Genomic DNA, 25,087 nt, shown 5'->3' with positions numbered 1-25,087 from the left:
GAGACTCTTTGTGATTAAGGGCGTCACGAATAAACATGACGTACAATTCTTGAAGCTTGATTTTGCATTTTCAGGTGAGCTTTTGCAAACATAAGACCAGAGAGTAACTTTTAATTCTTCAAAACATCTTAGAACTTCCATACAATTACAGCAATGACATTTCTACATTGAATAGATACCTAAACACATTTTTTTGCTTGTTTACGTTCCTCCAACAGACATTTCTACCACTTTCTCGACCCTTTATTTAAATCAAACCCTATGAGCAATCCTCTTCACGCATCTTTTATATACACAAGTGAACTTCCCTGAAACTAAAGCGGCAAAACTGCCCCCTGGTGGCTAAACTCAGCATGTCACCCCAGGAAAATAACATAAGGCATACTTTAACAACACCAAACGATTTCTTTGAAAAGGACAGTGTGTACTATTTGCCCACTAGATGTAGCTGTATGGTGTAGTGAAACCAAAAACGATTGCTAAAGGTCACAAAGAAAAATGCAAACTACGGAGCCTCAAAGTGACCAAAGTGCACCATTTTCCCTCTTATTTCTTTGCCCAGGCTTTTGTGAATGAAAGATGAAAAAGAAGTAAAGATATAAAATAGAAAATGAATGAAGAAAAACATGAAAGAAAAAGTGGAAGAAGAAAAAGAGATGGGAATGAAAAGGGAGAGAATGTAATGTAAAACAGAAAAGAAAAAGAACATAGAAAATGACAGATAGAAATGAAGACAAATGAAAATCATAAGAAAAAATTGAAAAAAATAGAAATGAAGAAAAGAGAATTTAAGAAAAAATAAAAAAGGAGACCAAAACCAAGGCAAAAAGATATGAGAAATGGAAAAAAGGTCAAATGAAAGAAAGCAGTTTTCTCTAAGAAAAAAGCCAAAAATGAGAAAGAAAAAGGCAGGTTTTTGTTTTGAGGGTGATCCTTATCGTATGCCAATTAAATACACATTTTCCCTCCTAGGAACATATATTAAAAAAAAAATCACATGTATTTTTGCTTACGATACAAATCAAAAGTTTTCTATTAAAGGAAAAAAAAAATTGGGGTACCACTAGGAGGCGCTGAATAACACACACAGTCCTTTCAAAGTAGAATTGACACCAACAAAATCAAAGAGTTTTTTCTTTGTCCTTTTGGAATCAAACGGAGGAATGACGACCTTTTTGTTTCTCGGTAGAACGATGAAATTCAGTAGATGAAGAGGACTCGGGTTCGGGGCAAGGTGGAGAAGGTGTCGGCCATCTTGCGGATTCGAGTGTAGTTTATGAAGCCTCGGAGGAAAAGCAGGAAGCCTGAAAAGCACAAAAACGATTCAGATTTCTTTCTTGCAGAAACTGCAATATAAGGGCCACTCACCTAGTACCAGGAACACCCACCACAACCAGTACTGGCCGTCAAAGTAACCAGGAAAGTACGTGGAGAACTGGAAACAACGAATAAATTATGAGAATTTCAGAGAAATACAAACTAATCAGGCAGCACGGCGGCGCAGTGGTTAGCTGCGTGGGTTCAAATCCAGCTCCAGACTTCCTGTGCGGAGTTTGTATGTTCTCCCCGTGCTCGCGTGGGTTTCCTCCGGGCACTCCGGTTTCCTCCCACATTCCAAAAACATGCATTTCAGGTGAATTGGCCGGTCCAAATTGTCCCTAGGTGTGAATGAGCGAGTGAGTTGTCTGTCCCCGTGTGCCCTGCGATTGGCTGGCAACCAGTTCAGGGTGTCCCCTGCCCACTGCCCGATGATTGCTGGGATGGGCTCCAGCACCCCCGCGACCCTACTGAGGATAAGCGGTAAGGCTAATGAGATGAGATGAGACAAACTAATCAGCCTAAAGCCTGCAAAATTATTTAATTGATGTACAATATAGTGTTATTGGTCAACGCAGTACAATTATTTATATATAAAAAAATAAATAAATAAATAAATAAAATTAAAAAGCCAATTTTCCTATCAATTAAATGTATTTTTCCTTTTAAATCAATGCATTATGACATTTAATTAAGAAAAATAATGTAGGATATTTCTTTTATGACATTTTTTTTAAAAATGTAATGGAAAACAAACAGCCTGAGAAATTCTTCAATTAATTTACGTCCAATTTAATTCGATGCATTAAGACAACATCCATCCATCCATTATCTGCACTGCTTATCCTCAGTAGGGTCACGGGTATCTTTTGGCAGTGGACAGGGGACACTGGTGTCCAGCCAGTCGCAGGGCACACAGAGACATGTGAGAGGAAACCGGAGTGCCCGGAGGAAACCCACGCAAGCACGGGGAGAACATGCAAACTCCACACGGGGCGGTTGCGGTAGCCGGACTTGAACCACCCAGCCATGCCGCTATTAAGACAACAACCTATTTTAAAAAATAAATTAAAAAATGAAAACAGCCTGTAAAATTATTCAATTAATTTAAATGACTTTCTTTTGTCCATGTATTATGATCATTTCTTAAAATAAAAAAATAAAAGTAAATAAATGGGATAGCCTGGGAATTTCTTCAATTATTGTACAGTGTACGTTTTGTTTTAGTTATGACATTTTTTTTTTAAATCTAAAAGAACAGCCTGGAAGTATTTTAATTAATGTAGGGTATATAATTATTTTTTGTAACATTAAAAAAAATAAAAAATATACTGTATTTTTTTAAAGGCAACAAATTATTACTGTTTTTTTTTCACAATTATTTTCTTAAGTCAGCAAAATTCTTTAATTACTTTTTGGTTTTTAATGACCATATTAAGACAATTTAAAATTAAATAGTTACAGGTAAAAATACTATTTTATTTATAATAAAAAGTTCAGCAATTACTTTTGATAACTTGGCCTTTAAAAATCGCCCACACTTGAATAATTGTTTTTCTAGTGCATAGAGGGTGATTGAATCATTACAAATACTAAATATGAGTAAGTACTGATACAAGGTATCGGTACACACAGCAGACACTAACTAATACCAGTGTGGGCCTCTTTTCTCCAATGTTTCCTTCTCAATCTGGATTTAAAGGAATATTATAAATGCTATTAATTTAATCTTCCTGTATATCAGAGGTAAGATACTGTCAACAAAATTTAGTCCTACATGATCCAGGCCCGCGTGTATTAAAGCCCGAACCTGCCCGAGCCCGACCATTAACTTGGTTTGCAGGACAGAGCCCGAAACAAACCCAAAATTTTATTTGTGAGGAATCAGGAAGAGGAGAGGTGTTTTATGATTGAAAAAATAAAGCTTGTCCTGTGTCAAGAAATCTAAATTGAACAAGACAATAAACATTTACATCTATTATACTTCCGTATCTGAGGTTACATTACCCAACAATTTTCCATCAATGACATTTTTCAAAAGTTGACGGAAAAATGTTAAAGTCATTAGACGGGTTGAAAAATGGGCCATAAACCACAGAAGCAGTACATCCATAAGAATCTAGGGCGGCTCTTTAAGAGGCAGGGAGACAAAGAACAATGACAGGTCGATTAAAAAAAAAAATCAGCGAAAGTGAAGCGCTGCCCTACCTGAACATAATTATTGACATTTTAGGCCCTAAACGGGCCGAAATTCAGGTTTGCTCAGACTCTGGTTTAAGATCTTAACTCTGTTGTACATTGAATGTTTTATACGGCACTTTGACAGGGTTCCTACAACTTAAAGCAAGTTAAATTAAAACTTTTTTAATGCCTTTTGAAATCAAATTTAGGACCAAGTTGACAAAAAACAACCATTGAAACAAAATTTCTTGCACACAATACACAGTGACTCGTACACATTACGTGGCACAGCTTTTAGCCATTTTGTCGGAGAGCCACTTCTTATTAGATTTGGAGTTTCTCATGGTACGAGGTAAACGTCTTTGTCCAAAATTGCTATGTGTATTGTAGGTAAACCTATAAAGCATCTGCTCTGAAAGGCCCGACTGAAACCACATCACCGTTTTTATAGTTCCGTTATAGTGAATTATTAATTTTTTTAAAAGATAATTTATTAATGTAATGTAATGTAAATCTGCATTTATATCGCGCTTTTCAAGTCAAATAAGACCTCCCAAAGCGCTTTACAATGTGCTTCACACTTTTTCCCTTTTCACACACTAACCCTAACTAACCGATAGCAGTGTCAGCCATGCAACTACCTGCGATCAAGGGCTGTTCATTACCCACCTATAATGTATCCAGTGAAGCCTTGTTTGTCGCGGAGGTTACGTTAGAAAAACCTATTTTGGTATATATTTGTACATATTAAACCACAATGTTATTGACACACTGTCACAATCCTGCACCTGTGTTGTTTTTTTGTGGCTCCCTCTATTGTTCTCCTAACTTTATTAGTATTCCTTCCCCTTGGTTCCTTGCCTTCTTTGTCACATTTCAAGCATCCTTGTCTCAGCTTAATGTCACTAAAACTTTTTAGTTCAAACTAATATAAATCATATCAATGTGTTCGTATTTTTAAGACTTTCAAAAATTGAATTTAAGACATTTTAATGTCAATTAAGGCCTTATTTTTAGAATAATGAATTCAATGCCTTTTAAGACTTTTCAACCCGATTCGGGTTGCCATCGATGTTTGAAAAGTGTTATGCGAAATACGATTGGATTAGACGAGTTGAAATGTGGTGCATATACCCGAACGATGAGGACCCATTTGATTAGAGAGAGGCCGAAGCCAGAGATGGCGCCGTAGCGACCGGCTGCCGAGGTGGTCAAGCAGAAGGAGAGGAAGAAGCCGATCCAATTGAACAGGAAGGCCACTAGGGAGACACAAATGCAAAAGGTTTAAATAGAAGATAGAAATACGGTAAAAAGGAGAGTCAAATATATCATAAAAATGAGAGTGAGGCCATTTTTTGGTCATTTATAAAGGTATTGAAGAAAATAGTACAAAAAAAACAAAGGCCTAATGGTCAACTGTTGCCATATCCGGCAATTCAGACCTCTCAATTTTTCCACTATTTTCTTCTCTAGCCGGTCACGTAAGCCTCTTTACAGCAGGAGATCGCTTATGGCTAGCAGCTGTCATTTTTGTTTGGTGCTCCATGTAAATAAAGGCCGCTACTTCCTTCTGAACATCGCAAAGTTCCCATGGTTCATGCATCTTTCACTTTTTCCACGGTTTCCTTCTCTAGCCACTCATGTCAGCCACTTGGTTGCAGGCAATGACTTTCCGATATTGCTATGGTTAGCTGCTGCATGTAAATAAAGCTTGTTTTGTCCTTCAGTGTCACTTGCCTTCAACAGCCTAGTCCCATAATTCAGGCATCTTAAACTTTTTTCCCTACTGTTACCTTCTCTAACCACTCATGTTAGCTACTTAGCTGCAGGTCATGGCTCAATGCTAGCTGCTATTGTTAGCTACTCATGCCTCGTCCTTAAGAGTCACTCATTTTCCGCAGTGGTCATGGAAATGAAGGTCCTACGATTCACTTTTCTCCAATGTTTCCTTCTCTGGCTACTAATAATAGCCACTTGCCTGCAGGCTTTGGCGTATTGCCAGCTGCTCAGTGGAAATAAACCTTGCTTCATCCTTCAGAATGTCGCCGAGTTCCATAGCTCAGGCATCTTCCCCTTTTTCCACTGTTTCTTTGTCAAGCCACTCATGTTAGCGACTCGGCTGCAGACTATGGCTTGCTGCTACTGTTTTTTTTTCTCGCTAAATTGTGTACATAGAACTTGCTTTTGTAATTTTTTTACTGGCCTTCATACTAGCTTCTCTCGCTACCCACTAAAGTTAGCTGGTTACATCAACTCTGACCAACTCCAGCTATTGGCTCTTCTCAGCTGCCCTGGGTGTATGTAGCTCACTCAGACTTTTGTCATTGTCAATAATGAAAACTTTTGAGCTCCATTCTACACTACAACAACCTAAGGGTTTATTCCATACTGCCACTTTAAGACCTTTGCGAAACCGATTTCATTTTAAGGTGAGGGGTAGGACTAAAAATGTGCTTTTGGGTGTTTTTCCTTTAAAACCGGAATACAAAAAAATGAAGTCATCACAGGAGGATTAGATCGTAAAAATGAAGTACAAATTTCGTTTTTCTTACTAAAGAAAGTGAGCATGAAGATGCCGTCGTTTCCTATCCTCAGCTGATCGGCGTCTTCAAAATCGTCTCTGGTGACAAAGTCTTCATCCTGCAAAACAAACGTTTTGCAATTTAGGGTGGCAATATTTTTTTCCCATTACATAAAAAATAGGCTAGTCTGAAGTACAGGGGCACCATGAATTATCTTCGAATATATATGTAAATTCTGTATCTTGGGAATCTAAGAGAATTGAATTATGGAACCAAAACTGGCTGCAGGAGCATTAATGACTGCAGCCCTTCTTGCCCACAACCTGTAGCATTACACTCCTAATTGCTAACTAATAGTTTTACCTGTTCCTTGAAAATTCTATTGTGAGGAGGCACTCTTAATTCAAGGTGCCACTGCATTGCACAAGTACAAAAACACACAAACAACCAGACACTACCAAACAGAATGGATTTACAGTAATCCCTCGTTTTTCGCGGCGGTTGTGTTATTTATTTACTTACAAAATACTCTAGTATACTTTGAAACCAAAGAACAAACCCCCAGTTACAGGCTCAAGCATGTGTTTAGCAAATTAAAGTACTATACTTGAAAAAAGGACCTTATGTTTGGTATATTTCTGTATCAATCGTACAACCTTAAATAACAAAATGGTTAATTAAAGACCACATGGGATAATGGTGACCAGATGATGAAGGTGCTGTATCAGAGTCAGATCAGCAAGCTTCTCTTGCTACGGGTAACCATGGAAAACGGTTTCTGTTTCATTAGGGGGGCACAACCCTCTACCCCAAAAACTGGCCTGGAGAGGGATGGGCACCGCCAGACTGTACTTACCCAAGACACACCACAGGAAGTTTTGCCTCAATGAGCCATGCAGTTAAGGGATCAATGAACCTTGAACTTGATAAACCTTTTTTTAAATAACTTCCGTACTGTCAAATTATAATTCTAAAAGTAATATTGCACAACTGTATTGATTAAAAACATGATCCACTTTACTTCAGGAGATACTTTCTTACCATCATGTGGGCATTATGAAAAATGCATTTACATTTCTTTGAATCAGGGGTCGGCAACCTAAACTGCTTAACTGGCCAAATTGAACAACAACAACAAAAAAAAAAGGTCTGGAGCCGTAAAAAATAAAAGCTTTATAAGAAAGAAAACTCATACTGTAGCAATAATCACTGAAAAACAATAACAATGTGTGTTGTTTGTCCTACAAAAACCATATGTATTATCAAACATTTATGAATAAGCACTAGGAAGGCACTAGCTAGCGACAAAGAGCCACATGCGGCTCCAGAGCAAGTTTAGCAGGTCGAGCAGTCCAAATTTGTTGGCAATTGAAAGCATCTTCCTCTGCCTTTTTGTACTTTTCTAGGTCCAGTACATTTTGTTGACATATTGGCTTTGAGACAAACTTGAACAAGATTTAGGGATGCTTAGTTAGAGGCAAGATTGGGTGTAATAAGACAGCTTGATGCGGTTGAGAAAATAATCAGTACGATTTTTTCTGGCCATTTTTTAACCACGGGGGAGGAAGAAACCTAACTTTTGGAGCCCATCTTCCAAAAGTAAGTTAAACTTAACTATTATTTTATGAAACGTTTATTTTTTCGTACAAAACAATACAGGTTACTTATACAAGCCTTATACATACTTATATAAACCTTAAACATACAAAATATAGCACTGAAGCAACTTTCAAATTCAACTTACAATCTCGTTCTTATGTAGGGTAGCGTCTGTACATTCCTACATGTTAACGAGTAATGCTAACATTTTTGAAAAGTACCAGAAAGCCATTAGGGAGCACCAAAGAGCCACATGCGGCTGCAAAGCAAGTTTAGTGGGTTGAGAAGTCCAACTTTGTTGGCAAAAGAAAGCATCTGACTCTTTTTTGTGCTTTTGTCGGTCCATTGCGTTTTGTGGACATAATGGCTTTTAACAAACTCGAACTTGAAAAAGATTTTTACATACATAATTAGAGCTATAATTGTTATAATTGTTAACCGGATCGATTAACTGGATTTGAGATACGCGCAGCGCCCAAGTGCAGCGCAGAGGTGGAGCGCAGAGGTGCAGCTTTGGTTTTATTTCGGGCTCGGTCCCTCAAATCAAGTTCAGGCCCCAAGTGTGTTACTCAGGTAAAGTACTGTTACTTCAGAATAGTTAAAGTACTTACACAACTCAAACCACAAAGTCACTGACACACATGCAGACACGGGCAACTGTTTAGCCAATCAGAATGCCAAAAAAAAGCATGCTAAAAATCTGCAAAGTGGCAAAATTGCAAAAAGTAAACCACGATACAGCAAGGGATTACTGTCGAGACTTTTTCATCACAGCATGGAGTCCAACTTTCACAAATAGCGGGCGATATGGTGATAAAGGAGTATATATTCAAAAAGACGTATTTTTACCTCCAGTGAATTGCGTATGACATCATCAAACGTCTCCAGACGCTCTCTGTGCTGAGGCTGCAGCCCAACGGCGGGGAAACACAACACCGGCCGGTCAAATTATCAACATGCTGTCCCTTTAACGCAGTGGTTAGCAATCTTTTCTGTACCATGGAATGGTTTAATGGCTGACTATATACACGCAGCCCGGCCAAATGATAACATTAGTAATAACAATAAGGCTGAATCTACTGTGCAATCACTAGACCACTAAGGACCTAGATCTGCGTTACTCAACTGGTGTCTAGGTGTCATAGTTGATTCTAATCTCTCATTTCAGTTACATGTGAAAACATACTGATGAAATAGCTTTCTTCCACCTTCATAATTTTGCGAAGATTCAACTGATGCTGTCGAAATCAGATGCTGAGATTATAATTCATGCGTTTATTACTTCTCGCCTTGATTTCTGTAATGCATTGCTCTCTGGTCTCCCGATGTCTAGCATCAAAAGTTTGCAGCCGATTCCAAATACAGCAGCAAGACTTTTGACTATGACAAGAAAGTTTGATCACATCAGTTTAATTCTAGTTCATTTACATTGGTTCCCTGTCCGTTTTAAGTTCTGTGACTAACATACTCTTGTCTCTCTGATTTGATTTCCCCCTATGATCCTTCTTGGAGCCTCCACTCAGGAAAATGCTACTTGTGAGTCCAAGAGCCAAGAAGAAATTTGCAGGCTCAAGAGCGTTCTCCATACAGGGCTCAGTCCTGTGGAATGCTCTGCCCTCTGAGATAAGATCTGCAGCCTCAGCTAAAGTGTTTAAATTCCAGATTTAAGACACACTTATACTCCATCGCTTGTGAAGGATTTCAATCTCATACTTTTCTTTTTGGCTGCCGGACTAGTGGCGACATGAGGGATAAAGGACAAACCAGGAGGAGTCAGCAGACCAGCACCTGGACCTGAACCATCTGCATTGATGGGAAGCTGCATTGGACTTTTGAATAATTTGACATATTACCTATGTCACATAAACTCCTTAAAGTAGATGACGATATTTGCCTGCAAATGCGAGTTGACACTTGCCATTTCACCACAGAAAAAGACGAATACAGTTTTTTTAACACATGTTGAGCATGGGTGAACACAATACAGCAGAAAATATATTGGATATGAATATCATTATCTTGCAGACAAATGAAGCGCTTTGGATTGCAATAAAAATGCAGCGAATTAATAATTATTACTTGAAGTCATATCAGTTCAGCAAGTCAAAATGAGCATACATCTTACGATCTCTGGTTCAAATTGCAGAATCCTTTCTTTCAATAAATTTTAGTACTGGACATCTTTGAGTCGCGACTTGTAATTTAGCTGCAATGCTGGGTTCTGAAGTTAGACCAGTTAAGAACCAGTGATAGAATAGGAAAAGGGACTAGATTTTATCTCATCATCACAACACATTGTACAACATTGGTTTGGCTGAACTCTTTCCCATTATTCTCCATTAGAATGCTGGCTGTGTTTGTAAAAATGCTGTGATGATGATAAAATGTAATGCCTTTTCCTTTATCATCCACAATCTTAGTAGCCTAGTGGTAAAGGCTCATGGGCGCGAACCGGATTTGATCCCGTTGCATCCAATGCTGAGCAAATGAGGTCAGTGATATTTGTCAACATATAAATCATTGCTCAATTACGGTGACATACTAACATAAAATCTTCCACAGCCAAATTTCAAGATTTTCTTAGGCGTGAAAATAAATGCATGTTAGCACAAGTAAATACGGTAGAATCAAAAAATAAGGCAATTTGTTTTTTCTTTCTGTGTGGCCTGCTACAAAACGACCCACGACCTGGTGATTGCTGACCACTGCTTTAAAGCCACTGGCATCACTTCCCTCCCTCAGTTTTCACTTCTGTCAATTAATTTTCCTGTATTGGAGGCAAATTAAAAAAAAAACTTGCAGGGACTCACTCTTGGAACGACCAGGGGAGTGGCCGTTTCCACTTTGGTTCTCTCGGCCTCGTCGTAAGACGGTAACGTTGTGGCTACGTTGTAGGACGGCGGCTCTGGGAAACTCCCGTCTTCCTTGCAGTCGAAATAGACTGGAACATCACAAGCAAAAAAGGGAAAGGTTGTTTCTTTTAAACACAAAGGAGGTATTTTTATGGAATGAAATGAAATGATCTGCTATATAGCGCTTTTCAAGTCAATGACTTCCCAAAGCGCTTTACAATGTGCTCCACATTTCCCAATAGTGGCCTTGCAGCCATGTAAGGCGCTAACCAGCTTATTGGGGATATTAGGGGTTCAGTGTCTTACCCAAGGACACTTCGACATGTAACACAGACGAGCCGGGATTCGAACTGGGATCCCTTGACCCCAAGACGAGCGCTCTACCTCCTGAGCTACTGCCGCCTTTTAATCCTTAAAGTGACAGTGAGTTATCATTCACCACTAGAGGTGGTTGTAGCTTAGAACAGACCTTAAGCACCGGATTGGAAGACTCAGGACGGAAGCCCTAAGGATACCAATTGGCTAATTTCAAAAGCCTACTTTCATATTTTCAGTTAATAAAAGCTGCTGTTAATTCCCACAGCAAAAACTAACACGCAAGTCAGATGGATATACTCTGAGCCACTGAAAAAAGCCAATAAATGGAGTTGGTGAGTGCTGGTGTAAGTGGCTAACTTAAGCAGTTGGCTGACGTAGCCACTAAAAAGGCAAGTCAAAGTTTGCAAGAGAAAGCTTTATTTGCTTGGAGCAGCTAGAAGTGAGCCATAGCCTCCAGTTGAGTGGCTAACATGAACGGGTAGCGGAGGAAACTGTGGGGGAAAAAAGTGGAAAATGCTTTAATCACGAGACTCCGCCACATGCAGGGCTCAGCGGTGGAAGGTGAGTGACACTGAGGAACGAAGCAGGGTTTATTTACACGAACCAGATAACAATAGTGGCTGGCAGCAAGCCATAGCTTTCAGCTAAGTGGCCAACGAGAGTGGCTAAAGGAGGAAACAGTGGGGGGAAGTAGATGTTGGAATGACAGGACTTGCCGACAGTCACGTGTGGGGCGAAGCGGTGGGATCCGAGTGAAAAAGGTTTATTTACATAAAGCAGCTAGCGATAGCGGTGAGATATCAACCTTCACCTAAGTGGCTAAAATGAGAAGCCAAACGTGGGAAAAGAAGCACCAGATGTTGGAACGGGCTCAGCTGAGGAGGGCAAGTAAAACTGAAGGACAACACAAGCTTCAATTTACAGAGCAGCTAACAATAGCAGCTAGCCGCAAGCTGCACTCTTCAGCCAAATGCGGCCAGAGAAAGAAACAGTGGGGGGGAAAAAAGTCAATGACCAACAGTAAAAAGCAAGTTTTTATTTGCATGGAAAGCTAACAATAATAATAGCTAAAGCCTGCTCAAGTGGCTAACAGAAGTGGCTGGAGGGGGAAACAGAGAAAAAAAAGATACAGAGGCCTGAATCAATTGACCAACAAAAGGCTCAACCGGGAAAAGCTAGTTTGGAAAATTTCTCATCCGGGCTTCCGTATAGGTAAAATGCCAGGATAACATATCCGCTTCTTCAAGTTGTGGAATATCATTTCAAATGTCCTTGGGCAAGACACTGAATCCCTAATGCCCCCCAAATTCCCCATGCCTTGCATGGCTGACTCCCGATTGGTGTGTGTGAGTGTGTGCGAATGGGTAAGTGTGAAGCACATTGTAAAGCGCTTTGGGAGGTCTTCATTGACTTGAAAAGCGCTATATAAATACAGACCATTTACCATCTAAATGAACTAAAGTATTTTCACACCACTAATGGTCGCTAGGTAATAGTCAATTAAAGTTTATTTGTATAGCCCTTAATCACAAGGAGTCTCAAAGAGCTGCAAAGATCACAGATTATTGCAAACCACAGCCTATGACACAATGGGGCTTTAACACCACAAGTAAAGCTTTACATTAGTTTCTCTATAAAACTTGGGCTCTGAGTGAAAAATTGCAAAAGAGAAAACTAATAGTTTCTACCGAGAGATTTTTTGTGTAAATCCATGATTGTCACTCGCACAGATAAATCAACAAAGTTTCATGATTTATGGTGGAGGAGGAAATCAGCCCTAATGAACCAAACTTGATCAATACCCGTGTTAATGTAAAGAAACTTGCATAACTGTTGAATGCACGCTCGTTTACTGGCTTCTATGTCATATTTTCCTAATACACAGGCTCGCCTCTCTGTTTCTTACCTGCATTGTCCTCTGTGACGCTGCTGTAAGGCGGGGGCGCGTCTGCAGCGATTTCGTCCACATTGGGCAGCTACAAAAAGATCAAAAGACATAGTTAATCGCACAAGCATAACAGATGAATGAATAGCCCGAAAATTAACTTTCTGCTCGAGATTAGTGCTAACATCGCCATATTAACATGTCAAAACGGGTTGGAATTTATTACGCGAGTATCACGTACGATAAAATGTAATCAGGGAAAGATGACTTAACATGGAGTAAAAAAAATGCTAATAAGCAGACAGGATTAATAAATGAGTAAAGAGAAAATTAACTTCCCCCTTAAATTTAGCGCAAACGTTCCCACATTAACGCGTTTTGAAATGGGTGGGGGTTCATTTAATGACTATCAGGTACACTAAAATAAAATAAATATGACTTAACATCAAATTAACGGTATCAATTAATACGTGTTCAGCGCTAATAAATAGACATGACTAATCGCACAAGCGTAACAGATTAATTTGTAGATTTAAAACAAACTTAGCTCCTACCACACCATATAAACGATTAATAAAGTCGTTTGGAATATATATCAAAAGTATTACGCACAACATAATGAAATAAAGCCGTTTTAGCATCGATTAATACGCGTTCGATGCTAAAAAAGCGCTTAGCAATTAAGCTAGCCACCCAGCGATACACATTACCTGCTGATATCTGGCGCTCGGCTCAGCCATTCCTGATCCGGACGGCAGATAGAAAATAACAGAAGAAAATGGAAGACGACAATCAGAACCAAAACCTCAAAAAATTATGCTACCGAGCAAACTGTCAATTCGCTGTCGGGGGGGAAATAGGCTTGGTTTGGTATGCGTGAAACGAAATTTGTCAAGGTGGAGGTATTATACTCTTACTTCCGGTTGACGATGTAAGTAAAATAAGTCCGTCTGGTTAAAAGCAGCAAAAAAACAAGTTTATTAATTAGAAGTACGGTACCATAAAGTATTTATGTTATGAATCGTATTACATTCTATGATCACGATTATTAATAGCGTCGCTTAGCTTTACTTTGAAATTACACCGAGCAGTCACTAGTTCTTCCTTCTAGTTTCACACGGTTCTTACCGTGCCAGGGCATTGACGTCATCGGCCACAACAAACCTTCCTCCCACGGTCCTGCCTGCTCGAAAAATGTCTTCAGGTTTCTGCAAAGACTAAAAATAAAATGCGAACAATAACAGAAATAGTTTATTCAAATTTGTTTTGAAGAATATAAATGTGAGTCACAGGGTTCGTACACCTTTTCATGGCCAAATTCAAGCACTTTTTAAGGGCTTTCAAAGCCATTTATCAATATTATGTGTACCATTAAAACCATCCGGTCTGAATCACGTTTTCTGGAGAGCCACAAATACAAGTGCAATTTACATATCCAATTTTCAATTTTGCAAGTGCATTTATCCAAACATACGATTTTTAGATCTCGAGTAAATCGCTAAAACATGGTTATCGAGACAACTCTCTCCCCGAACAGGTGTTGGGCAAAAAAGACAGTAAATATGACTTACATTTTAAGTGACAGAAGTACTTCTCCTTACAATTTACTACTGGGAACCGCTACCTTAATTGTTTGCATGCCTGTCAACCTGTACGGTTTTGCCGTACATAGTACGTTTTTTATGGATTTTAAGACGAGTACAACGTACAAGGAAATCTGTGCGGAAAAACGTAAATTTGTCAATGATGGGTACCATCCGGTATACACCGACTATCACGAAACACCAAATCAATCAATTCAAAAGAGTTCGCCGCGGAAGCCTCTATCTCGGTATCGTTTTTTTCATTGCAAACGAAGCAAGCGGGTCGATGCTACTGTTCACTTGCGTCTGCCGCCTGGGGATTTCCCATCATGCATCATTCCGAAAGAATATATATATATATATATGGTGTACAATTATTTTGTACTTTGTACGGGGAAAATACAACAGTTTGTACGGGCATGGAGCCGTGGAGGTTGACAGTTATGTAAATGTCCATAATTGATACATAATCCTAGCACTAATTCACTTCTCATAGTGCCTTGTTCAGGTGTAGCATGCAGTCTTCTTGGGAACGACTCGTAAGGGGGGTGAAGAAGCTTCATGGGACAATGCCATACAAACTAATGCCGGCTGCCATTAATCTCAAGGGAAGAAGAAATGCCATGGCAAAACAAAGCCACCAGAGAGTGTTGGCATCCTTTTCAAATAATTCTTTTGAGAAACATGGCAACAACGTCAAGCAATTACAAACATTAAAATTAGTTTTACCTGGTTATATCAGTATCAGAAATTATTTTCCCCCCATTTTATTAACACTCCACTTATTGAAACATAAATATTTTGTTTGTTTGTTGTACATGATTCAATTGTTTGTTTGTTTGTTTGTACATGATTCAGATTGAATCGTTTCTTGTACATGATTCAATTGTTTGTTTGTTTGTACATGATTCAAATTGAATCGTTTCTCCGGCGCCGTCACGAATGGCAGCCACTCCAGCAGCTCCCGTGTTATTTTCGATTGTTCTCAGTTATTTTCGATTGTTCTCAGCTTAGGGATGCTGCTGGAAAAGTGAATTTCCCTTCGGGGATGAATAAAGTATCTATCTATCTATCTATCTATCTATCTATCTATCATTCAAATTCAAGCATTTTCATGGATTTCGAGCACCCGCACGAACCCTGTAGTCAAGAATCACATCAAACATGCAGAGACAAGAAAAACAAGATAAACAATGTATTGTAAGGTTTTATTGTATCTTCAAGTAAAATGAATACAACAACAACATTACCTGTCCATTTTGTGAATAAATTAAGTGTTTTTCTGGTATTTGAGAAGAACCGGGTAAGTGGTGCCGATGTGCTTCTGGTTGTAGTGGTGGCACACGATCTCCACATCGTAGAAACTGAACTGGACTTTGACCCGCTCGTTGGGCGAGCTGAGGAAACACAAAGTGTAGAGGGCGAACTCGAATTCGGGGCTGACCCCGATGAAGATGCTGCCTTTGGGTTTGATGCCGTTCTTCCAACTGAACTGCAGGGCCAGGATGTGTTTGTTCTCATCCGGCTAAAGGGAAAGCATGCGTTTCAGTATCGTTGATGACATTTTACAGTAGACCCCCGGGATACGGTTGACCCCGCCTTACGGCGTTTTCAGTTTACAGTGTGGAATAAGGTGTTTTTTTCCACCTTTCTTTACAACATTTACTCCACTGTAGCATATTTGCCAACACTACCACTTTATGTGTTAGACGTCAGAAAATGCTGGTATGCTATTGGTTCAAGAAAACGCAAATATGCTTTTAGCTGAACTACCTCCCACAATGCTTTTCTGTCTCTTCATTTAGGTTTTAACCTTGTGTGCTTCGTAAAGAATTTGCAAGTCTGCAATGCTGTATTTTTGTACTATATTTATTATCCTTAGATCCAAGGCTTGAAGTGATGCTGAGAAGCAAAAACATGATAACCATGGAAACTAATCCTAAGATTAGCAAGAAAAATGAAGAAGGCACACAAATTGCTACCCTTGCTGAGTTGTAAAAAAAAGACAGGGTTAAGGCAGGGAAATATACTAAGAGCATGACAGTCTTCCCTGGTAGAAGTTTTAATTTGAATCACTTGCTGCCGTCTCTTCCACCCCTCGGCATCCACCTGGTACTTCACTCCACCAGCTCAAGTCACATCACACCAAAGGTAGATAAAAAATGTTTTGATTACATTTATATTGGGAGGTCTTCATTGACTTGAAAAGCACTATATAAATGCAGACTATTTACCTTGTTTAGTCAAACACATTATAGCATAGCAGTAGCAAGGTTTAAATGTTTTCATCTGAGGCTGTGAGGCACTAAAAGACAAATGATTCTATCCCCCACTGTACAGCAATTTCACTTGGTTATCCCTACCTCAGAATGTGTTAATTTTTCCCGGGGTCTACTGTATTTTGTTGCGTTTCCTACTTCCCGAGAGAATCTTGTGTACCTGTGGTGAGTTGGCATTGACGCTGTAGCCTTTGTAATCGATGTGGCCCAGCTTTTCCTGCAGATACAGCTGGATCCAATTGTGAAACCCAATGACTGTCCGGCCTCCTCTGGTTTCCCCGACAAAAACGTGTTCGAAACCTGATGAATCTGGCCTGAACGAAAGAATAGTTGAGTCAGGAACTTGATTTTTTTTTTCCTGAATGGCGAATTTTATTAAATGCTGTGTAGTGGTGTGAGTATTATATTTTCTAAGAAAATTTCTCATAAAATTGCAAGGGAATAAGAAGACTATTGTGGAGCAATCAGCTCAAAACAGAGACCTTCCATCTTAAAGCCCCAGTATGTATTATGTGAAGACGTCTAGTAGTGTAAAATATATATGATTCATTTAAATAAAACATCCATCCATTATCTGCACCTCTTATCCTCAGTAGGGTCACGGGGGTGCTGGAGCCCATCCCAGCCATCTTCGGGCAGTGGGCAGGGAACACCCTGAACTGGTTGCCAGCCAATCGCAGGGCACACAGGGACAGACAACTCATTCGCTCATTCACACCTAGGGAAAATTCAGACCAGCTAATTAACCTGAAATGCATGTTTTTGGAATGTGGGAGGAAACCGGAGTGCCCGGAGGAAACCCACACAAGCACGGGGAGAACATGGAAACTCCGCACAGGAAGGTTGGTAGATGGATTTGAACCCATGACCTCAGAACTGTGCCGCACACGCGCTAACCACCGCGCCGCCGTGCTTTCCTTAAATAAAACACATTGATTCAAATAAGAAACACAAACACACATTCCTACAAACGCCAGGGTCTTGAGGCCCCACTTCCTCTGGTGTGACTTGGGCAAATACAGTCTAGCGGCACCTATCCATCTCCGGGCTGTTTTTTTTTTGGGTTAGGCGTATGCTCCCACACATCAAACAGATAGTACTGGTTTTCATGATTACCAGTAGCAGGAAATGCTCCCTGATCTGACACAGATACAGCACCTTTATCGACTGGTCGTCGTAATTTTCAGTGTAAATGTCAACCCGCTCTTCAGAGATGAGCCGGACCTCGGCATTGATGTGCAGCAGCACGTGACAAAACTGATACTAGATCCTAAATCACATGTACTATTTCATAGACTTGTACGTTTAGATATTTGTAATTATATGACACAAGTTAAAAAAGCCGACATGTTTGGTGGCCATATTATTTCTACGGAAACCATAGTGACCATTTTGCTAAAATAGCGTTTCCATGTGGCGCTTTTAGTATTTAAAGCCCACTTATGGCCCACAGCTTAGCCCTCCATGTGATCGGCTACAAGACCCATCTGGCTTGTTTTCAGTCTCCTTCTCTAGCCACTCATTTTACCCAATTTCCTGCAGGCTATAGCTTGCCGCTAGCCGCTGTTCTTATTGATATCTGGTTCTGCTCTATCGGTTAGTGTCACACTCCTTCCACAGCTGCTCATTGACTTTTTTCCCTCACTGTCTCCTACACACATTATACACTTTATTGGAGGCTATTACATTGAAAGCTGCTATTGTAATTGTTAGCTGCTAAGTCTAAATACAGCTTGTTCTTGCTAACCTATACCGGATTTTTAGTAGCCTCTCCCGATAGCTGCTTAAGTTAGCTGCTTAAACCAGCTTTGACCAACTTAAGGTATTGGCTCTTTTTAGCCACTCCGGGTGTGCATCCACCCATCTTGGTCTTTTGCTTAATATGAATAATTTTTTACTCATGTTAGTATAAAAAAATGTCAGAAAATGGATAGCTGGCTTTACAAATAGGTTGTCACACTCTATCGGTCACAAAATGTGTCGTGGTGGTGCCAAATTCCCACATTATATTTTGTCTCTGTGCCAATCACACCTACCTACTGGATCCTCGCCTTGCGTAGAGCTCGAACCAAATTCTGTACAGCTGCTCTTTGAACTCTGTCTCATCTTGTGGCGAGAGGTTCTTCTCGACCAGGTATTTATGAGCTATCTAAAACGAACAAAAAACTCGTCAGGGGACGAGTCCTCTAGAATGTGGCGGACCCCAAAGGTTTTTTACCTTCATGGTTGGAGTCTTGACGATCGAGTCCAGGAACTTGTGGTTCTCCGCCACCTCCTCGGGGGTGACGATTTCTGGCTCCCCGGTGTCACTCACGTAGTTGTCCAACAGGGAAATAAAGGCTGCAAACACATATGCGTATATTCTATCAAATGAAACCTCTTTTAACTTTATTGATGACATTCAGTGATTTTAATTCATTTTCTGCTGATGGAAGCGTCTTCGGCATGAACTCATTTATTCCTATGGATGGGAATAGAGGTTAAGGGTGGGTAATGAGGACACACTGTAAAACAAAAATGTAATTACTATTCAAATGGAAGAATGTACAAAAGAACAAAATGGGGACCAAAAGCGGATGCTACTTAAAGTGACAGTGCGTAGAATTACAGGACTCCATAAAATTGTAGCTTAGAAGGGTGCTGAAACGTGTGCAGTCGAAGAAAACAAACTACAGAAGCCAAAAAGATACGACTTTGCACAAGTTTAGCCACAGACATGACATGAAAGCGGTTCTAATCCCCACCAATGACAACAGAAGACCAAGCAGGCTGGATACACCCCGGAGCAGCTGAATAAAGCCAATAGCTGGAGATGGACAGAGCTGGTGGAAGTGGCTAATTTTGGCATGTAGTGCGAAAAAGCTACAAAAAGGCTAATAAAAGATTGCAGGAGCAGGATTTATTTACACATAACAGCTAACAATTCAGCCAAAGCCTGGAGCCAAGTGGCTAAAAAACACGTGGCTAGAGAGGGAAGTAGTGGAAAAAGTGGAAGATGCTAGGATCACGGTACTGGATGACCACCCCATGCAGGGCTCAGCTGTGTGCAGTAAGTGGCCAAAGCTAAAAGCAAGGACCTGGACAAGCTACCTTGGAAAATTGGTCATCTGGGCTCACGTAGTAGTAACATGGTGGTCAAACATTTCAGCTTCTTAAAGTTGTACAGTAATATAAAAAATCCTGAATTCTAAACCTAAAGTTTTCGTTTCATGTTTTTGCTTATGATTTGAAACTATAATGTTTATTTAATTGAATGAAGTATTTTACACCACAAGAGGTCTCTATATAATACAAACTGTGACTCAAACATAAGTATTAAACAAAAAGAAAAACAATCTGGTCATGTGACCAGGGGCTGAACATACTGAACTCAGTGTGCTCGGCAGTTATGCAACGTGCCGCTGTTCGCCATAAGAAGATTATTCCAGTGTAGGAAAAAGGCTTTGCTTTGAGGCGATGAGATCGGAGACCGAGAGGTCATCATTGGTGCAATTTGTGAAAAGAAGATAAGATCTTCCACTTGTAAGCATTCATGTAATTACAATACTTAACTCATTCACTACCACAGGTGGCCAGAAACGTCAAACATACATTTTAGCTAGGCTGTCATAGATGGCTGTAGACGTCAGAGATCCATTGTAGCTAAGATGTCATTAAGGGCTAAATAAGTTAAAGATCCATTGTAGCTAAGATGCCAATGACGGCTAAAGAAGTCAAAGATCTATTCTCACTAGGTTGCTATGGACGTCAAAGATGCATTTTTGCTAGACAGCCATAGACGGTTTCAGATGTGTTAGGTTCATTGTATCTAGACTATAGACATCAAAGACGCATTGGAGTTCAGCTTCCATAGGATGCTAGATGTCAAAGTTGCATTTTAGCATGGCTGCCATAGATGGCTATGGAACTCAAAGACGCATTGTAGCTAGGCTGCCATAGATGGCTAGAGTAGTCAAAAATCCATTGTAGCTAGACAGGCCTAGGCGTCAAAATCCATTCTAACTAGTCAAGTAAAGTCATGTTTATTTGGAAGTAGTGACATCTCAATTTTTGCCGATGATGCTAAACTGTCGGCTTTCTTACCAAAAACCCAGGTTACAGGATCAATTGATTCTCTCCAAAATGACATTAAATCAGTTTTTCTTTGGTCCGAAAAGTGGCAACTGCAATTGTCATCTCATAAATGCTTAGCACAGTCGTTTTTACATGGTTCTGTTCCGCTGTATAACATTAATGATCATGATTTGCATGTTTTTACTGAACATAAGGATCTGGGTGTCACTCTTACTTCAAACTTAAAGTTTATCACGCATATCGCCAAAATTACCAACAAAGCCAATAACATAGCATCAAACATTTACAGAAACTTTTACAACAAGAAACCAGCATTCTTAGTTCGAATGTTTTGCGTTTATGTTAGACCCGGGTTAGAATATAACAGCGTTGTGTGGAACCCTTACTTATTAGTATAGCCCTTAATCACAAGAGGTCTCAAATGGCTGCACAGACCACAGATTATCAACTACAGACTATTTAGATGGCTATAGACGAGTAGCTAGGCTTAAATAGATAGCTATAAACGTCAAAGATGCATTGTAGGTAGGCTGCCATAGATGGGTATAGTCGTTAAAAATCCATTGTAGCCCGACAGCCCTAGGCGTTAAAATCCATTCTAACCAAGATACCATTTAAGGCTAAAGATGTCAAAGATCCATTCTAACCAGATGGGTATAGACGTCAAAGATCCATTTTAGTGAGGCTTCCATTGACCGTTATATAGGATGCATTGTGGCTAGGCTGCTTTAGATGGCTAAAGACGGCAAAGATGCATTTAAACTAGGCTTCCATAGGGTAAAAGATGCATTGTAGCTAGGCTACCATAGATGGCTATAGTCATCAAAAATCCATTGTAGCTAGACAGCCCTAGGCGTCAAAATCCATTCTAACACGTCAAGTAAAGTCATGTTTATTAGTATAGCCCTTAATCACAAGAAGTCTCAAATGGCTGCACAGAAAACAGATTATTGTAAACTACAGACTATTTAGATGGCTATAGACGAGTAGCTAGGCTTAAATAGATAGCTATAAACGTCAAAGATGCATTGTAGGTAGGCTGCCATATATGGGTATAGTCGTCAAAAATCCATTGTAGCCAGACAGCCCTAGGCGTTGAAATCCATTCTAACCAAGATACCATTGAAAGCTAAAGATGTCAAAGATCCATTGTAACTAAATGGGTATAGACGTCAAAGATCCATTTTAGTGAGGCTTCCATAGACCGTTATATAGGATGCATTGTGGCTAGGCTGCTTTACATGGCTAAAGACGACAAAGATGCATTTAAACTAGGCTTCCATAGAGTAAAAGATGCATTGTGACTAGGCTGCCAAAAAGACAGTAAAGAAGTCAAAGACCCATTGTAGCTACTCTTCAATAGATAGCTGTAAACACCAAAGATGCATTGAAGCTAGACCGCCATAGATGACTATAGTCGTCAAAAATCCATTGTAGCTAGACAGCCCTAGGCGTCAAAATCTATTCTAACCAATATACCATTGACTGCTAAAGATGTCAAAGATCCATTCTAACTAGATGGGTATAGACGTCAAAGATCCATTTTAGTTAGGCTTCCATAGACAGTTATATACCTTAAGGATGCATTGTAGCTAGGCTGCTTTAGATGGCTATAGACGACAAAGATGCATTTTAATTAGGCTTCCATAGAGTAAAAGATGTATTCTGGCTAGGCTGCCATAAAGACGACTAAAGAAGTCAAACACCCGTTGTAGCCAGGTTTCAAAAGATACCTATAAACGTCAAAGATGCATTTTAGCTGGTAGTGCAGTGAATACATCCATCTGCAGTTAAGTAATAGCACTTTTTTTTCCCAAAGAGCTAGCTTTGCTGAAAAGCCAATTTGTGTGTGTGTGTGTGTGTGTGTGTGTATATTAAATATATATTTAAACTTATCAGTGATCAGTCACCTAAAAAAGTCTCCTTCTGGAATATTTTCTCGTCAACGTATTTGAACAAAGGATACCCCGCCGCGTCATTGTGGTCGTCATAGATGGTCGTGTTGTCTCCGGCTTTGCCCTGAAACAGGAGATAAGATGGACTAAGTACTGGAGCATTTTTGACAATTTAAAAGTTGTGTTTGTGTTGCCACCTGCAAGGATATGCTGTAGTCCTTCCCGGGTAGGAGTCTATTGACGTCGTTGTCCCATAATTCCTGCACCATGGCCGAGAGTCCGATTTCACTTTCGATCATGACGGGGGTCCCCGGGACACTTTTCTGATCTTCGTCTTAAGAATATTGTTTTAGAATGAGGAGCGGATTACCTGCATGAAAGTGTTAAGATTTAAACTTCATTTTTAGGCATGATCATAACCTCATTTAACTCAGATGTGATCTATACATTCTATTATTTTATTGTCCCTTGTGTTTTGTAGCCAAATATGGCCTTGATTGGATTATATCAAACCTGTTTGTGCCATTCACACTGACGTTTACGCTACAGTAAAAGAATACTAAATACTTTGATTTGGTTAGCTTTTATTGTTCCGGACCAACCTTTTAATACAAGAGTGATTGCCAGCTATCTTAGACTTTTCACAGTTAACACATCAAATGCCAAACATGAAAATCTTTTTCTCCATTGTTTGTAAATACATGTGTTGTGTTTAGAAATGATCCATTGTCATCTGTTATAATAATGAAGTTATGTAAGGTAGGTTACGAATTTGGGCTGAATGATAATAGCATAACACGGAAAAACAAAGCAAAAAAAATTGGAGTTGGCGTTCTTTTACTGGTTTGGCTCACCTGAGAACAGAAAGTCTGGACCCGGCTCGAGAGAAAACTGGGTTTGACATCCCTGCCTTTGATTATTGTACGCATTTACATAGATTTATATCATAGGAATACTGCCAATAGTCCGTTTCCAATCTGATTCTTGCCTGTATGTAAACGTACCCATTGTGGCAAAACGGTTCACTTTGATGTAGATTGAATGATCAGATAATCAATTGTTGACCCCACGTTTCAAAATCTTTACCACAAACCTTTGCGGTTGAAGACGTCCCCAAGATCCCACACTAACCTTTTTCCCCCCGTCTTGATGGGATGAACTTGTCTGCTGATTTTTCTCCGTCGTCTTCAGGTGCTGCTGTTGTTGTCCTGTATTTGTGAGAAAAGATGAGGAAAAGTCTTTGGGAGCATAGTAGCATTTAGTCTGTCAGTGTAGGTCGCTGTGTGTGTGGTTGGATGGTATGGGGGCATGACAGGAGAAAGGGGGGCCATTTTAAAGGGTTCTCCCCTGTCAGCAACTCTAGCCAAAGGGATGACACAATGTCGTCGTCTCTTTACAGTCTCAGCTTTTGTTTCTTTAGTGTTTGTTTGTTGCTCCCAAATGGATAATGAGTCCTAAAGTGAGTCAGGATGCAGGTTTTAAGACACCCAAGTGGGGAAAAACTTGCATTCATAATTTGATATCAGTACAGCGGGACACAATCTTGCACAGCAGAGAATTGAATGACGGTATATAGGTCCAATGTGATTGAACTTATACAATTCAACATTTCCCTTAAAATTGGAAGAAAAATCTAGTAGCCTAAGATATCAGAAACAAGTATTTGAGAATATTTTTGAAGGAATTATTGTACTTACAATTTGGATAACCATTATTTTGATATGCAGTCGAATTAATCAAAAATTTTGTATAGAAGTTGTATAGAACATTTATTTTGAAAGTGAATCTTAAGAACTAAAACATTTTTTGTTTGAAAATGATTTTAAACAAACTTTCTCTAACCTTTTTGATAAAAACAATATAGAAAAGTGATTACCCATCCAAAAGGCTCATACTTTTGGGCTTCACGAGTGGCAGACAAGCAATAGACCTGTTCAATTGAAAATATTCAAATACCAAGATATCCATGACCTCTGTGAGGATGAGCGGTTCAGGAAATGGATGGAAGGATAAATACTAAGATAATATCATTAATAAGAAAAAATAATTGCCAACAAATGTAAAAACACATGAAACATTTTTGTGGGTTCCTTTTTAGAAAAGGCAGCAGAAAACTGTGCTCACCCTTTTACTGGCCATTACTCCATTCATCCATCAGTCTTTTTCCGCTTATCTGGGGTCTAGTTAACAACCTCAGTAGGAAAAACACAAAACTTCTTATCCCCAGCCACTTCGTACAGCTCATCCCTCATGATCCTGATCCATCCTAGAGGCAAACTCACAAGTGTTGTCCTGGGTCCTCCAATACCAAGAACACCTATCATGGGAGGACTCCAGGAAGCATCCGGACCAGGTACCCGAGCCACCTCTTTGGATTTACTTGTGGATGGCCAGGCTGCAAAGTCTCTCCAGTGATGTCCTAGGTCGCCCAATGCCTGTAACACCTCACCGTGTAAGTATGCAGGACAAGATGCCTAACAAAGAAGCATCTGAACAAGAGGCCTGAGCCATCTCAGCAGACTTCTCTGATTAGCATCTGGATGACTGAGCTGCATAGTGACTCCAGTGTTATCCTAGATCAT

General features: G+C 39.8%; 2 protein-coding genes across 3 annotated transcripts; both read right to left on the bottom strand.

The window, feature by feature from the left end:
• Window positions 1-91: 91 nt before the first annotated feature.
• Window positions 92-13,585, bottom strand: ndfip1l (Nedd4 family interacting protein 1, like). Of its 2 annotated transcripts, XM_088320871.1 has the most exons (8): window positions 13,385-13,585; window positions 12,696-12,765; window positions 10,430-10,560; window positions 8,469-8,525; window positions 6,051-6,138; window positions 4,633-4,757; window positions 1,369-1,435; window positions 92-1,304 (listed from the first exon to the last, which is right to left on the bottom strand). In XM_088320871.1, exons 1-8 carry the CDS (start codon window positions 13,412-13,414, stop codon window positions 1,201-1,203), a joined length of 672 nt encoding a protein of 223 aa, XP_088176997.1. In that variant the 5' UTR covers window positions 13,415-13,585; the 3' UTR covers window positions 92-1,200. The 2 variants fall into 2 exon arrangements, with proteins under 2 accessions (XP_088176997.1, XP_088176998.1); XM_088320872.1 differs by lacking the exon at window positions 8,469-8,525 and having other exon boundaries at window positions 13,385-13,584.
• Window positions 13,586-15,527: 1,942 nt separating this feature from the next.
• On the bottom strand, window positions 15,528-24,772 carry endou2 (endonuclease, polyU-specific 2). Its single transcript, XM_088321089.1, has 8 exons — window positions 24,630-24,772; window positions 23,637-23,713; window positions 22,703-22,875; window positions 22,521-22,629; window positions 18,755-18,876; window positions 18,573-18,685; window positions 16,697-16,850; window positions 15,528-15,782 (listed from the first exon to the last, which is right to left on the bottom strand). Exons 3-8 carry the CDS (start codon window positions 22,802-22,804, stop codon window positions 15,528-15,530), a joined length of 855 nt encoding a protein of 284 aa, XP_088177215.1. The 5' UTR covers window positions 22,805-22,875; window positions 23,637-23,713; window positions 24,630-24,772.
• Window positions 24,773-25,087: the final 315 nt, after the last annotated feature.

This window comes from Urocampus carinirostris, chromosome 17 (genome assembly GCF_059441175.1).
Source record: "Urocampus carinirostris isolate Australia breed hairy pipefish chromosome 17, RoL_Ucar_1.0, whole genome shotgun sequence".
NCBI lineage: Eukaryota > Metazoa > Chordata > Actinopteri > Syngnathiformes > Syngnathidae > Urocampus > Urocampus carinirostris.
Note: the sequence above shows the minus strand (reverse complement) of the source record. Positions and strands in the feature narration are given on the sequence as shown.